Source organism: Hyperoodon ampullatus, assembly GCF_949752795.1.
Source record: "Hyperoodon ampullatus genome assembly, chromosome: X".
NCBI lineage: Eukaryota > Metazoa > Chordata > Mammalia > Artiodactyla > Ziphiidae > Hyperoodon > Hyperoodon ampullatus.
The window spans coordinates 88,543,717-88,558,167 of NC_136913.1; the positions used below are offsets into that span (position 1 = coordinate 88,543,717).

Below are 14,451 nucleotides of genomic sequence, written 5' to 3' on the forward strand. Positions count from 1 at the left end.
TATGCATAATATGTATTTCACCTACTTAACACACTGCAAGGCAACTTTTTTTCCCCAAGTTCTACTGGAACACTTAAACCCAAGAGTCCTCCAATCAGTCTTCTCATAAAGATCTCCACATTTGGGTATCCACTGAATTCACTGACATGATCTCCTGGCAACCAACTCAATATAGGATAATTTTTCACATTCATAGGCTTCACGGGGGTGGTGTGAGGAGGCACTGTCTCAAATTTAAAGTGAGCTGTTCCCTCACACATCTTGTATAGTCTCACGAATTATGGAGGTTTCTTGGGAAAGAACTACACCTAAGAAAGACCCAGACAGGCAAGGTCTTTCCATGAAGCTAAACGGGGAGAGGGGATTTATCCACAGTTTATAGAACAGAGTGAAGATTCAATTCATTGGGAATTCCAGAAACATAGTGGGACTTTCTCACCTTAAGGATTCCTGAACATCAACAACCTGTGGAGATGGTGAGAATAGGGCACAACAACAGAGGAATGGACTTACCTACCCCTTAGCCTATTGGACTTGTTTGTGAGTATAGGGAAGACCTGGCTTTGGGAACTTCCCCAAATAGCTGAAGGTAATATCTACAGGGTTGGGTCATGCATATGCCACTGGGAATGAGCTTAAAGAAAGCTTACAAACTTATTGCCTCAAGTGCACACAAAAACCCTGGGAGGTGATTATTATCTTCATCTTGCTGATAAACATAATGATTTTTAAAGAGGTATGTCTCATCATTATTAGGTTTATACTTCTAAATAAGACACCAAGGTAAGCTAAAACCAAGATTCTGTGACAAGTGCTTAGTAAGTGCTCACATTGCTTTTATCAGGTTGTCAAGCTCTTTCATTAAGTAGTATGTGTTGTTTTGAAAAAATGAGAAAATAGAGGGAGTGCCCTGGCAGTCCAGTGGTGAGGACTTGGAGCTCTCACTGCTGTGGCCCAGGTTCAACCCCTGGTCTGGGAACTAAGATCCCACAAGCTGGGCAGCGTGGCCAAAGGAAAAAATAAGTACATGGAGGATATAATGTGTGGGTTGCCAGGACCTCAACTCCTGAAAATGAGGATGCCCTCTGAGAGTTCTAAATGGATGAATCTGATAGACAATGAACATGGCTTTCCATCTCTGTGAATAACACAAGAAATTATCTGTGGATGTCATACTGAAAACGTTGGGAAGATCTAGTACTCCAATCAGCATCATTTGGGAGTTGTCCAATGCAGGTAAAAAAGCAAAGAGCGAGAAAATAGAGATAAGAAAATAAAAATCATTCATAATTCTACCGTAAAGAGATACTTTCACTTTATATATCCTTAGACTATCTATTCGTATATAAAATATATACGATTTTAAGGGAAAAAAACAGAAAATGATTTTTTAAACTGCTTTATTAACGTCACAATATATAAAGAACATCTCTCCATGCAATAGGTAAAACTTTCCTGCTGACAGAAACTTACAGATTGGGTCAGAAACACAACATTCAATTAGAAGCTGGTAATAGGAGACCCACAAGAAACAAGTAACACCAAAAGGTTTACAACAAACGTACGTCACAAACGTGTAAGTTTAGGAAGCAGGTGTGTCTCCCTACTAACTTCAGGGACAACATCAGGATTCAAGGCATAAGGCAAAACTCATCATGATGGTCATGGTGAGGGGGGTCAGTGCTAACTGCCCGCAGACTATGACTCGACTGCTTTTCCCTCAGCTTTTCCATCAGCTGCCTCACCTCCTCCCCAATCCTTTCCATATTCTCTTCTCTCATCCTTGCCTGTGGCTCTTCAAGCCTCTGAGTCATGTCCCATCTATACTGCAGGATGGGCCGCCTAACACGTAACCTCCTACGATTTCCTCTAGGTACACAATATTCACCAGCTTCCAAAGGGAGGGCGAAAGGCTCTCCTTTATTAGCATCCTGCCCCTTTTCATCCTTGTTTTCATTCTCCTGGTTGGCATTTTCCATGTAGAGATTTTTTACTGCTTGTTCCTCTTTGGACGCCATTGCTCCTAGGAGACAAAAGACAAGAGAAGGAACTATTTTCTGGGTGGACTGATCAGCACCGAGGACAGAGGCCCTACTAAGCACCTCTCAAGACTTCCAGCCCCGGATGTAAAGGCTCTTCAAATTTTCGTTTTCCCACCTGAGAGGCTCCTTATGCCCTCTAGGGGGCCCCCAGTCCAAGCTCTCCCCCTCCCTCGCCCAAAGCCCACCATTTTCCCTGCCTATACATGCCCACGCCTCTGCAGGCACCAAAATGGAGGACGGGGTAGGGGGGAGTATTTGGGGGGGTCTTAGGGCTATCCACACGTTCCCCCCACAGCCCAACTGTCCCCCGCACAGACCTGGGCCTATCCTCACGGTCTCCTGCTCCTCCCGATTCTTGCTGCAAGTGAGCCGCCGCGACACTTCGACTCGCAGGCCTGCAGAGAGTAAGGGTGGGGGAAGGGGGGCTGCTGCATCCGGACGCTCGGCCCCTTCTCAGCCCCGCATCTCCCACCCCCGGCCACCCCCACCCAACGTCCCCCGCTCCCATCCTCAGCCGCCCCCGCACCGACCACCATTTTCTACCCCGAGAAGAAAGTGGGCGGGGCGGGGGTGTCGGAAAAGCTCGCCGTGTTGCGAGAAGCAGGCAGCCGCCTCAGGGCCGCGCGGCCCGCCCCCAGAGAAGGCCTACCGTTTTCTGTGGCCAAACGCCAGGCCGCAGGGGGCATGGGGGCTGCGGTCTCCAACCCGGGGCAACCGGATCCCCGGGGAGGGGTCCGCAGGCTGTGTCCGCTCGCCAACGCCACCTCTGGGGACCCCCCTCCGGGTTCCTTACCTGCTGCCCCCGCGCCTCCTACTCTTGGGGGCCGACCTCGGCCCGCACTCCCTCAGGGCCACCGGGAGCAGGGACCGAGAAGGTAGCGAGCGACGGCCGGGTCTAACACTAGAGCAGGGCACGCGCGAGTTGGCGGGGGCTGGTCACGTGCGCCCTCCGTCACCGCGGGACGCCACGCCTTCGCGCCACCCCTTTCTGCCCCGCGGGGTTGCGAAGAGCCGGCGGTGCTCACCTCCCCCTGCCCCCCGTGTCACTTGTCCAAGCACTGGCTTGGGCCCCGACGCTCTCCTTTCTTTGTGTGTTCCTGGGCCTTTCTCTAACGGCCACAGAAGTACAGTATCTTTCCGTGGGGCGGGGGGCCGTTGGCCATTACCAGTGCTCTTCTGGGGACTTGCTTTTGCCCTCCTCTGCTCCCAGGACACGCCTCCTTCCACCTGCTGTGCTTTCTGCTACCAATCTCTCCCTTTTCCCCCTACTAAAATGCATAGAAGAAATGTGTCCGGAAAAGAGCCCAGGAGAGAGGATTTTTAAAAATTCTTTATATCTCTCTGTTTTGTTCCTTTTATTTTAGTCAAAAAAGTCAACATACTTTTAAAAAAGGAAGTAAATCTGTTTTATTTGAAAAACAGCGTTAAAGTTGGAAAAAAGACCAACCACCTGTCTCTTCTGCGAAGTCATTATATAAATATAGACTCTACAGGCAGCTACGTTTTTAGAATTTGGAAAAGGATAAGGCAGCTGATGGCTCCTCTTGTGAGTGGCCTCTAGATACATGAGGCCCTTCCATGAGGTGAGCCAATAAGTGTGTAGTGCAGCAGAGCCTTGTTTGTTTTTCAGAACTAAAACAACAACAGAAACCCTTCACAAATTTCTGATTCAAAAGGCAGTAAGTATGCCTATTTGCAAATCGCATGATCATGTATTGATAGACTCCTAAGGGATCTACAATAAACCTACTGTAGAAGTAAGAATTTAATTTAGCAGGGTTGTAGTTATGGATAGATATACAAAAACTCAGTTGTGTTCCTGTATGCTAGCAATGAACCATTGGAAATTGAAATTTTGTGTGTATGTATGAAATGTAGGATAGGTTCCAAAAACGTGAGATACTTAGGGATAAATTTAAGAAAACATGTAGAAAACGTATACATTGAAAACTACAAAAGACTGCTGAAAGAAGCTAAAGATCAGAATAAATGTGAAGGTAAACCATGATCCTGGGTCAAGAAATTCAGTACTGTTAAGATATTAATTCTCTCCACATTGATCTATAAATTCAATGCAGTCAAAATAAAACTTGCAGCAGGCAACTTCATGTAAACTGATCAACTTAACCCCAAATTTATATGGAAATGCAAAGTGCCTAGAATAGACAAAATAATTTTGAAAAGAAAACCACAAATTTGGAAAATTGCATTATCTGAGTTCCAGACTTATGTTGTAGTAGTAAAAGTAGTGTAGTAGTGGCAATTACAGACATTGGGCTTATCAAAAAAAAAAGTCTGCTCTTTGAAAGATATGGTTAAGAAAATGAAGTGGGAAGCTGGGAGAAAATACTTATAATATGTGTAACCAACAAAAGGTTTGTATCCAGAAGATATATAAAGAACTCTTAAATTTCAAAATAAGAAGGCAAACAATGCAATTAAAAATGATCAAAAGGAATAATATATGAAAAACATTAAAAAGAAAACTAAAAACCAAAAATGATCAAAATGAACAAAAATTTCACAAAAGTACATATGCAAATTACCAATGAGCTCATGGAAAGATCCTCAATCTCATTAATCATCAGGAAAATGCAAAAAAAATACAAAACAAAACCCCGAATTAAGTATCACTGCACACTCATCAGAGTAGCTAATATTTAAAAGTCAGACAATCCTAAGTATTTTTTTTTTAATAGCAGTCTCTTTTGCATGTTTTTATGTCACCACTTATTTTTTAAAGTCTTTATTAAACTTGTTACAAAATTGCTTCTGTTTTATGTTTTGGGTTTTTTGGCCACAAGGCATGTGGGATCTTAGTTCGCATCCCCTGCATTGGAGGGCAAAGTCTTAACCACTGGACCACTAGAGAAGTCCCCAGTCCTAAGTATTTTTGAGGATATGGAACAACTGGAACTCTCATTCACTGCTGGTAAGAAGTTCAACCACCCTGAAAGACTTAAACAGTTTCTTGAAAAGTTAAACTTACACTTACCATATGTCCCAGAAATTCCACTCTTAGGAATTTTCCCAAACAGAATTTAAAACATTTCCTCAAAAAGATTTACACAGGAGTGTTCATAGCATTTCATTTATGATAGGCCCTAAGTGGATACAATCCAAATGTCCATCAAGAAATGAATAGAGAAACAAATTTGATGTTTTCATGAATTAGAATACTACTAAGCAATAGAAAGAGGCAAACTACTGGTACAAGCAATAACAGAGATGCATCTCAAAAAATATTATACTTAGGGAAAGATACCAGACACAAAAGAGTACATTCTGCGTGATTCCATGTATATAGAGGCAAAACTAAATTATATTGATATAAATTTAATCAAATCAATGTTTGCCTGGCTTGAAGGTTGTGATTTTTCTGACTGTAAAAGGGGCAAAACAGAACTTTCTTAGCTGAGGGAAATGTTCTGTATCGTGACAGAGTAGTGACTCCACTGGAAAATACATTTGTTGAAATCATTGAACTCTGTAGTTAAAATGTATGTATCTTATTGTATGTAAATTATACCCCAGTAAAGGAAATTAAAAATCAAATTATCTAGGAATAAATCTAATTAAATACTTATAAGACCTCTACACTGAAAATTATAAAATAATTCTGAGAAACATTAAAGAAGACCCAAATAAGTATAGAAATATGGATTGAAAGACTCAATATTTTCAAGTGTCAATTATTCCCAAATTGATATATAAAGTCAATGCAATTCATATGAAAATCCCAGCAGGTTATTTTTCTGTGGGCAAGCAGATTCCAACTATGTATATGAAAATGCAAAAAAAGAGCCAAATATAGCCAAGACAACTTTAAAGAAGAAGAGAGCTCCAAGATTTCCATACTAGATACCAAACTTAATACAATGCTATAGTGAATAAATAGTATGACATTGTCTCAAATATTAACATATATGTGTATACACACAGAGACAGACACACACGTATGGACCTGTGAAACATACCTACACATACTGTCGCTTGATTTATGGCAAAGATGACAGTGCAGTGGAGAAAGGATTTTAAAAAAAGTTATAGCAGATCAAATGAATATCCATGGGTAAAGAATATTTGTTAACTCCACCTAAGTAACACACAAAAATAAATTCCCAGAGGATTGCAGATCTAAATGGGAAAGGTAAAAATGTCATTCCAAAGCAAAATGCACAGGAAATCATCTTCATGACTTTGGAGTAGGCAGTGTTCTTTTTTTTTTTTGTGGTACGCGGGCCTCTCACTGTTGTGGCCTCTCCCATTGCGGAGCACAGGCTCCGGACGCGCAGGCTCAGCGGCCATGGCTCACGGGCCCAGCCGCTCCGCGGCATGTGGGATCTTCCCAGACCGGGGCACGAACCCGCTTCCCCTGCATCGGCAGGCGGACTCTCAACCACTGCGCCACCAGGGAAGCCCGGCAGTGTTCTTAAAGAGGGCACAAAAGGACTAATTACAAAGGATAAAAAAGATTATAACTTATACTTTATTAATATCAGAAACTTCTTTTCATCAAAAGACATATCAAAAGAATAAGGAAGCAAGCCACAAACTAGGAGAAGATTTTTCGACCACACATATCTGAGAAATGATTTGTATCTATAAAGTATAAAGAACTCTCAAAAATGAATAAGAAAAAGACAATCCAATAGAAAAATGGGCAAACACTTTAAAACAGCAACTCAAAAAACTGAATATCCAAATGTCTAGTAAATTTGTGAAAATATGCTCAACTTCATTAGTGTTCAGAGAAATGCAAATTGAAACCAAAATGTGATACCACTAAACACCACCCAGAATGTCTAAAATAATAAAGACAGAAAATATCAAGTGTTTTACAAGTACAATTAGAACTGGTACTATCACTTTGGAAAACTATTTGGCAGAATATATAAAGGTAAACATATGTATACTCTATGACCCACCACTCTCTCTCTAGATTCATCCATAATAAAAATGTGTGCATTGGTTTACCAAACAACATTTATACCTATGTTCATAATAGCACTTTTTATTATTATTTTTTATTAGTTTCTGCTTTATAACAAAGTGAATCAGTCATACATATATATGTGTTCCCATATCCCTTCCCTCTTGCGTCTCCCTCCCTCCCACCCTCCCTATCCCACCCATCCAGGTGGTCACAAAGCACCGAGCTGATCTCCCTGTGCTATGTGGCTGCATCCCACTATCTATCTACCTTACGTTTGGTAGTGTATATTTGTCCATGCCTCTCTCTCGCTTTGTCACAGCTTACCCTTCCCCCTCCCCATATCCTCAAGTCCATTCTCAAGTCATAATAGCACTTTTTAAACTGCCCAATATTACCAAGTACCCAAATGTTCTTCATCAGGAAAATGTACAGGTTAATTGTGTATTAACACAGTGTATTATTTGGCAATAAAAATGTACAAATTAGAGGACCTTCAAGATGGCAGGGGAGTAAGACATGGAGATCACCTTCCTCCCCACAAATACATCAAAAATACATCCACATGTGTAACAACACCTACAGAACACCTACTGAAGGCTGGCAGAAGACCTCAGACTTCCCAAAAGTCAAGAAACTCTCCACATACCTGGCTGTGTGGCTGACAGGGATTTGGTGCTCCGGCCAGGTGTCAGGCCTGAGCATCTGAGGCGGGAGAGCCGAGTTCAGAACAGAGCTCCACCAGAGACCTCCTGGCCCCACATAATATCAATCAGCGAGAGCTCTCCCAGAGATCTCCATGTCAACACTAAGACCCAGCTCCACTCAACAACCAGCAAGCTCCAGTGCTGACACCCCATGACAAACAACTAGCAAGACAGGAACACAACCACACCCATTAGCAGAGAGGATGGCTGAAATCATACTAAGTTCACAGACACCCCAAAACACACCACCAGACTCGGTCCTGCCCACCAGAAAGACAAGATCCAGCCTCATCCACCAGAACACAGGCACCAGTCCGCTCCACCAGGAAGCCTACACAACCCACTGAAACAACGTTAGTCACTTGGAGTAGACACCAAAAGCAACGGGAACTATGAACATGCAGCCTGCGAAAAGGATACTCCAAACAGATTAAGTTAAGCAACATGAGAAGACAGAGAAACACACAGCAGATGAAAGAGCAAGGTAAAAAACCCACCAGACCTAACAAATGAAGAGGAAATAGGCAGTCTACCTGAAAAAGAATTCAGAGTAATGATAGTAAAGATGATACAAAATCTTGGAAATAGAATGGAGAAAATACAAGAAAGTTTTAAGAAAGACATAGAAGAATTAAAGAGTAAATAAACAATGATAACACAATAAAGGAAATTAAAAATTCTCTAGAAGGAATCAATAGCAGAATTACTGAGGCATAAGAATGATTAAGTGACCGGGAAGATAAAATAGTGGAAATAACTACCACAGAGCAGAATAAAAAAAAAAGAATGAAAAGAATTGAGGACAGTATTCAGAGACCTCTGGGACAGCATTAAATGCACCAACATTCGAATTATAGGGGTCCCAGAAGAAGAAGGGAAAAAGAAAGGGTCTGAGAAAATACTTGAAGACATTATAGTTGAAAATTTCCCTAATATGGGAAGGGAAATAATCAAACAATTCCAGGAATTGCAAAGAGTCCCATATAGGATAAATCCAAGGAGAAGTACACCAAGACACATATTATTCATACTATCAAAAATTATATATAAAGAAAAAATATTAAAAGCAGCAAGGGAAAAACAACAAATAACATACAAGGGCATTCCCATAAGGTTAACAGCTGATCTTTCAGCAGAAATTCTGCAAGCCAGAAGGGAGTGGCAGGACATATTCAAAGTGATGAAGGGGAAAATCCTCCAACCAAGATTACTCTACCCAGCAAGGATCTCATTCAGATTTGACAGAGAAATTAAAACCTTTACAGACAAGCAAAAGCTTAGAGGATTCAGCACCACCAAACCAGCCTTACAACAAATGCTAAAGGAAATTCTCTAGGCAGGAAATACAAGAGAAGGAAAAGACCTACAATAACAAACCCAGAACAATTAAGAAAATGATAAAAGGAACATACATATTGATAATTACCTTAAATTTAAGTGGATTAAATGCTCCAAATGAAAGATATAGACTGGCTGAATGGATACAACAACAATACCCATATATATGCTGTCAGCAAGAGACCCACTTCAGACTTAGGGACACATACAGACTAAAAGTAAGGGGATGCAAAAATATTCCATGCAAATGGAAATCAAAAGAAAGCTGCGCTAGCAATTCTCATATCAGACAAAATTGACTTTAAAATAAAGACTATTACAAGAGATAAGGAAGGACACTACATAATGATCAAGGGATCAATTCAAGAAGAAGATATAACAATTGTAAATATTTATGCACCCAACATAGGAGCACCTCAAAACATAAGGAGAATGCTAACAGCCATAAAAGGGGAAACCGACAGTAACACAGAAATAGTAGGGGACTTTAACACCCCACTTTCACCAAAGGACAGATCAACCAAAATGAAAATAAATAAGGAAACACAAGCTTCAAATGACACATTAAACAAGATGGACTTAATTGATATTTATACGACATTCCATCCAAAACAACAGAATACACTTTCTTCTAAACTGCTCGTGAAACACTCTCCAAGATAGATCATATCTTGGGTCACAAATCAAGCCTTGGAAATTTAAGAAGATTGAAATCGTATCAAGTATCTATTCTGATGACAACACTATGAGACTAGATATCAATTACAGGGAAAAAAAACTGTAAAAAGTACAAACACATGGAGGGTAAACAATACACTACTAAATAACCAAAGCATCACTGAAAAAATCAAAGAGAAAATCAAAAAATACCTGGAGACAAATGACAATGAAAACACGAAGACGCACAGCCTATGGGATGCAGCAAAAGCAGTTCTAAGAGGGAAGTTTATAGCAATAAAATCCTACATCAAAAAACAAGAAAAATCTGAAATAAACAGCCTAACCTTACACCTAAAGCACTTAGAGAAAGAAGAACAAAAAACCCCCAAAGTTAGCAGAAGGAAAGAAATCATAAAGATCAGATCAGAAATAAATGAAAAAGAAATGAAGGAAACAATAGCAAAGATCAAAAGCTGGTTCTTTGAGAAGAAAAACAAAATTGATAAACCAGTAGCCAGAATCATCAAGAAAAAAAGGGAGAAGACTCAAATCAACAGAATTAGAAATGAAAAAGGAGAAGTAACAACTGGCACTGCAGAAATACAAAAGATCATGAGAGATTACTACAAGCAACACTACGCCAATAAAATGGACAACCTGGAAGAAATGGACAAATTCTTAGAAATGCACAACCTGCCAAGACTGAATCTGGAAGAAATAGAAAATATGAACAGCCCAATCACAAGCACTGAAATTGAAACTGTGACTAAAAATCTTCCAACAAACAAAAGCCCAGGACCAGATGGCTTCACAGGCGAACTCTATCAAACATTTAGAGAAGAGCTAACACCTATCATTCTCAAACTCTTCCAAAATACATCAGAGGGAGGATCACTCCCAAACTCATTCTACGAGGCCACCATCACCTTGATACCAAAACCAGACAAAGATGTCACAAAGAAAGAAAACAACAGGCCAATATCACTGATGAACATAGATGCCAAAATCCTCAACAAAATACTAGGAAACAGAATCCAACAGCACATTAAAAGAATCACACACCATGATCAAGTGGGGTTTATTCCAGGAATGCAAGGATTCTTCAATATATACAAATCAATCAACGTGATACACCATATTAACAAACTGAAGGAGAAAAACCATATGATCATCTCAATAGATGCAGAGAAAGCTTTTGACAAAATTCAACACCCATTTATGATAAAAACCCTCCAGGAAGTAGGCATAGAGGGAACTTTCCTCAAAATAATAAAGGCATATATGACAAACCCACAGCAAGCATCGTCCTCAGTGGTGAAAAACTGAAACCATTTCCACGAAGATCAGGAACAAGACAAGGTTGCCCACTCTCACCACTCTTATTCAACATAGTTTTGGAAGTTTAAGCCACAGCAATCAAAGAAGAAAAGGAAATAAAAGAAATCCAAATCGGAAAAGAAGAAGTAAAGCTGTCACTGTTTGCAGATGACATGATACTATACACAGAGAATCATAAAGATGCTACCAGAAAACTACTAGAGCTAATCAATGAATTTGGTAAAGTAGCAGGATACAAAATGAATGCACAGAAATCTCTGGCATTCCTATACACTAATGATGAAAAATCTGAAAGTGAAATCAAGAAAACACTCCCATTTCCCATTGCAACAAAAAGAATAAAATATCTAGGAATAAACCTACCTAAGGAGACAAAAGACCTGTATGCAGAAAATTATAAGACACTAATGAAAGAAATTAAAGATGATACAAATAGATGGAGAGATACACCAAGTTCTTGGACTGGAAGATTCAACATTGTGAAAATGACTCTACTACCCAAAGCAATCTACAGATTGAATGCAATCCCTGTCAAACTACCACTGGCATTTTTCTCAGAACTAGAACAAAACATTTCACCATTTGTATGGAAACACAAAAGAACCCGAATAGCCAAAGCAAACTTGAGAACAAAACACAGAGCTGGAGGAATCAGGCTCCCTGACTTCAGACTATACTACAAAGCTACAGTAATCAAGACAGTATGGCACTGGCACAGAAACAGAAAGATAGATCAGTGGAACAGGATAGAAAGCCCAGAGATAAACCCACGCACATATGGTCACCTTATCTTTGATAAAGGAGGCAGGAATGTACAGTGGAGAAAGGACAGCCTCTTCAGTAAGTGGTGCTGGGAAAACTTGACAGGTACATGTAAAAGGATGAGATTAGATCACTCCCTAACACCATACACAAAAATAAGCTCAAACTAGGTTAAAGACCTAAACGTAAGGCCAGAACCTATCAGACTCTTCGAGGAAAACATAGGCAGAACACTCTATGACATAAATCACAGCAAGATCCTTTTTGACCCACCTCCTAGAGAAATGGAAATAAAACCAAAAGTAAACAAATGGGACCTAATGAAACTTCAAAACTTTTGTACAGCAAAGGAAACCATACACAAGACCAAAAGACAACCCTCAGAATGGGAGAAAATATTTGCAAATGAAGCAACTGACAAAGGATTAAACTCCAAAATTTATAAACAGCTCATGCAGCTCAATAAGAAAAAAACATACAACCCAATCCAAAAACGGGCAGAAGACCTAAATAAACATTTCTCCAAAGAAGATATACAGACTGCCAACAAACACATGAAAAAATGCTCAACATCATTAATCATTAGAGAAATGCAAATCAAAACTACAATGAGATACCATCTCACACCAGTCAGAATGGCCATCATCGAAAAATCTAGAAACAGTAAATGCTGGAGAGGGTGTGGAGAAAAGGGAACACACTTGCATTGCTGGTGGGAATGTGAATTGGGACAGCCACTATGGTGAACAGTATGGAGGTTCCTTAAAAAACTATAAATAGAACTATCATATGACCCAGCAATCCCACTACTGGGCATATACCCTGAGAAAACCATCATTCAGAAAGAGTCATGTACCAAAATGTTCATTGCAGCTCTATTTACAATAGCATGGAGAAGGAAACAACCTAAGTGTCCATCATCGGATGAATAGATAAAGAAGAAGTGGCACATATATACAATGGAATATTACTCAGCCATAAAAAGAAACGAAATTAAGCTATTTGTAATGAGGTGGATCGAACTAGAGTCTGTCATACAGAGTGAAGTAAGTGAGAAAGAGAATGACAAATACCGTATGCTAACACATATATATGGAATCTAAGAAAAAAAATGTCATGAAGAACCAAGGGGTAAGACAGGAATAAAGACACAGACCTACTAGAGAATGGACTTGAGTATATGGGGAGGGGGAAGGGTAAGCTCTGACAAAGCGAGAGAGTGGCATGGACATACATACACTACCAATCGTAAAATAGATAGCTAGTGGGAAGCAGCCACATAACACAGGGAGATCAGCTCGGTGCTTTGTGACCACCTAGAGGGGTGGGATAGGGAGGGTGGGAGGGAGGGAGAGGCAAGAGGGAAGAGATATGGGAACATATGTATATGTATAACTGATTCACTTTGTTATAAAGCAGAAACTAACACACCATTGTAAAGCAATTATACTCCAATAAAGATGTACAAAAAAAACAACACGAAGTTAGCAGAAGGAAAGAAATCATAAAGATGAGATCAGAAATAAATGAAATAGAAATGAATGAAATGGTAGCAAAGATCAATAAAACTAAAAGTTTGTTCTTTGAGAAGATAAACATAATTGATATACCATTAGCCAGGCTCATCGAGAAAAGAAGGGAGAAGACTCAAATGAACAGAATTAGAAATGAAAAAGGAGAAGTAACAACTGACACTGCAGAAATACAAAGGATCATGAGAGATTACTACAAGCAACTCTATGCCAATAAAATGGACAACCTGGAAGAAATGGACAAATTCTTAGAAAAACACAACCTTTTGAGACTGAACCAGGAAGAAATACACACTATAAACAGCCCAATCACAAGCACTGAAATTGAAACTGTGATTAAAAATCTTCAAACAAACAACACCCCAGGACCAGATGGATTCAAAGGCAAATTCTATCAAACATTTAGAGAAGAGCTAACACCTACCCTTCTCAAACTCTTCCAAAATATAGCAGAGGGGGGAACATTCCCAAACACATTCTACAAGGCCACCATCACCCTGATACCAAAACCAGACAAAGATGTCACACAAAAAAGAAAACTACAGGCCAATATCACTGATGAACATAGATGCAAAATCCTCAAGAAAATGCTAGGAAACAGAATCCAGCAGCACATTAAAAGGATCATACACCATGGTCACTTGGGGTTTATCCCAGGAATGCAAGGATTCTTCAATATACACAAATCAATCAATGTGATACACCATATTAACAAATTGAAGGAGAAAAACCATAAGATAATCTCAGTAGATGCAGAAAAAGGTTTCAACAAAATTCAACACCAATTTATGATAAAATCTCTCCAGAAAGTGGGCATAGAGGGAACCTAACTCAACGCAATAAAAGCCATATATGATAAACCCACAGCCAACATCATTCTGAATGGTGAAAAACTGAAACCATTTCCACTAAGATCAAGAAGAAGACAAGGGTGCCCAATCTCACCACTATTATTCAACATAATTTTGGAAGTTTTAGCCACGGTAATCAGAGATGAAAACAAAATAAAAGGAATACAAATTGGAAAAGAAGAAGTAAAACTGTCACTGTTTTCAGATGACATGCTACTATACATAGAAAATCCTAAAGATGCCACCAGAAAACTACTATAGCTAATCAATGAATTTGGTAAAGTAGCA

General features: G+C 39.8%; 1 protein-coding gene across 1 annotated transcript; it reads right to left on the reverse strand.

Annotated features, from left to right (window-relative positions):
- Positions 1–1,394: 1,394 nt before the first annotated feature.
- Positions 1,395–2,426, reverse strand: LOC307068836 (protein BEX1-like). The gene is made up of 2 exons (XM_079726893.1): positions 2,360–2,426; positions 1,395–2,023 (listed from the first exon to the last, which is right to left on the reverse strand). Exon 2 carries the CDS (start codon positions 2,016–2,018, stop codon positions 1,632–1,634), a length of 387 nt encoding a protein of 128 aa, XP_079583019.1. The 5' UTR covers positions 2,019–2,023; positions 2,360–2,426; the 3' UTR covers positions 1,395–1,631.
- Positions 2,427–14,451: the final 12,025 nt, after the last annotated feature.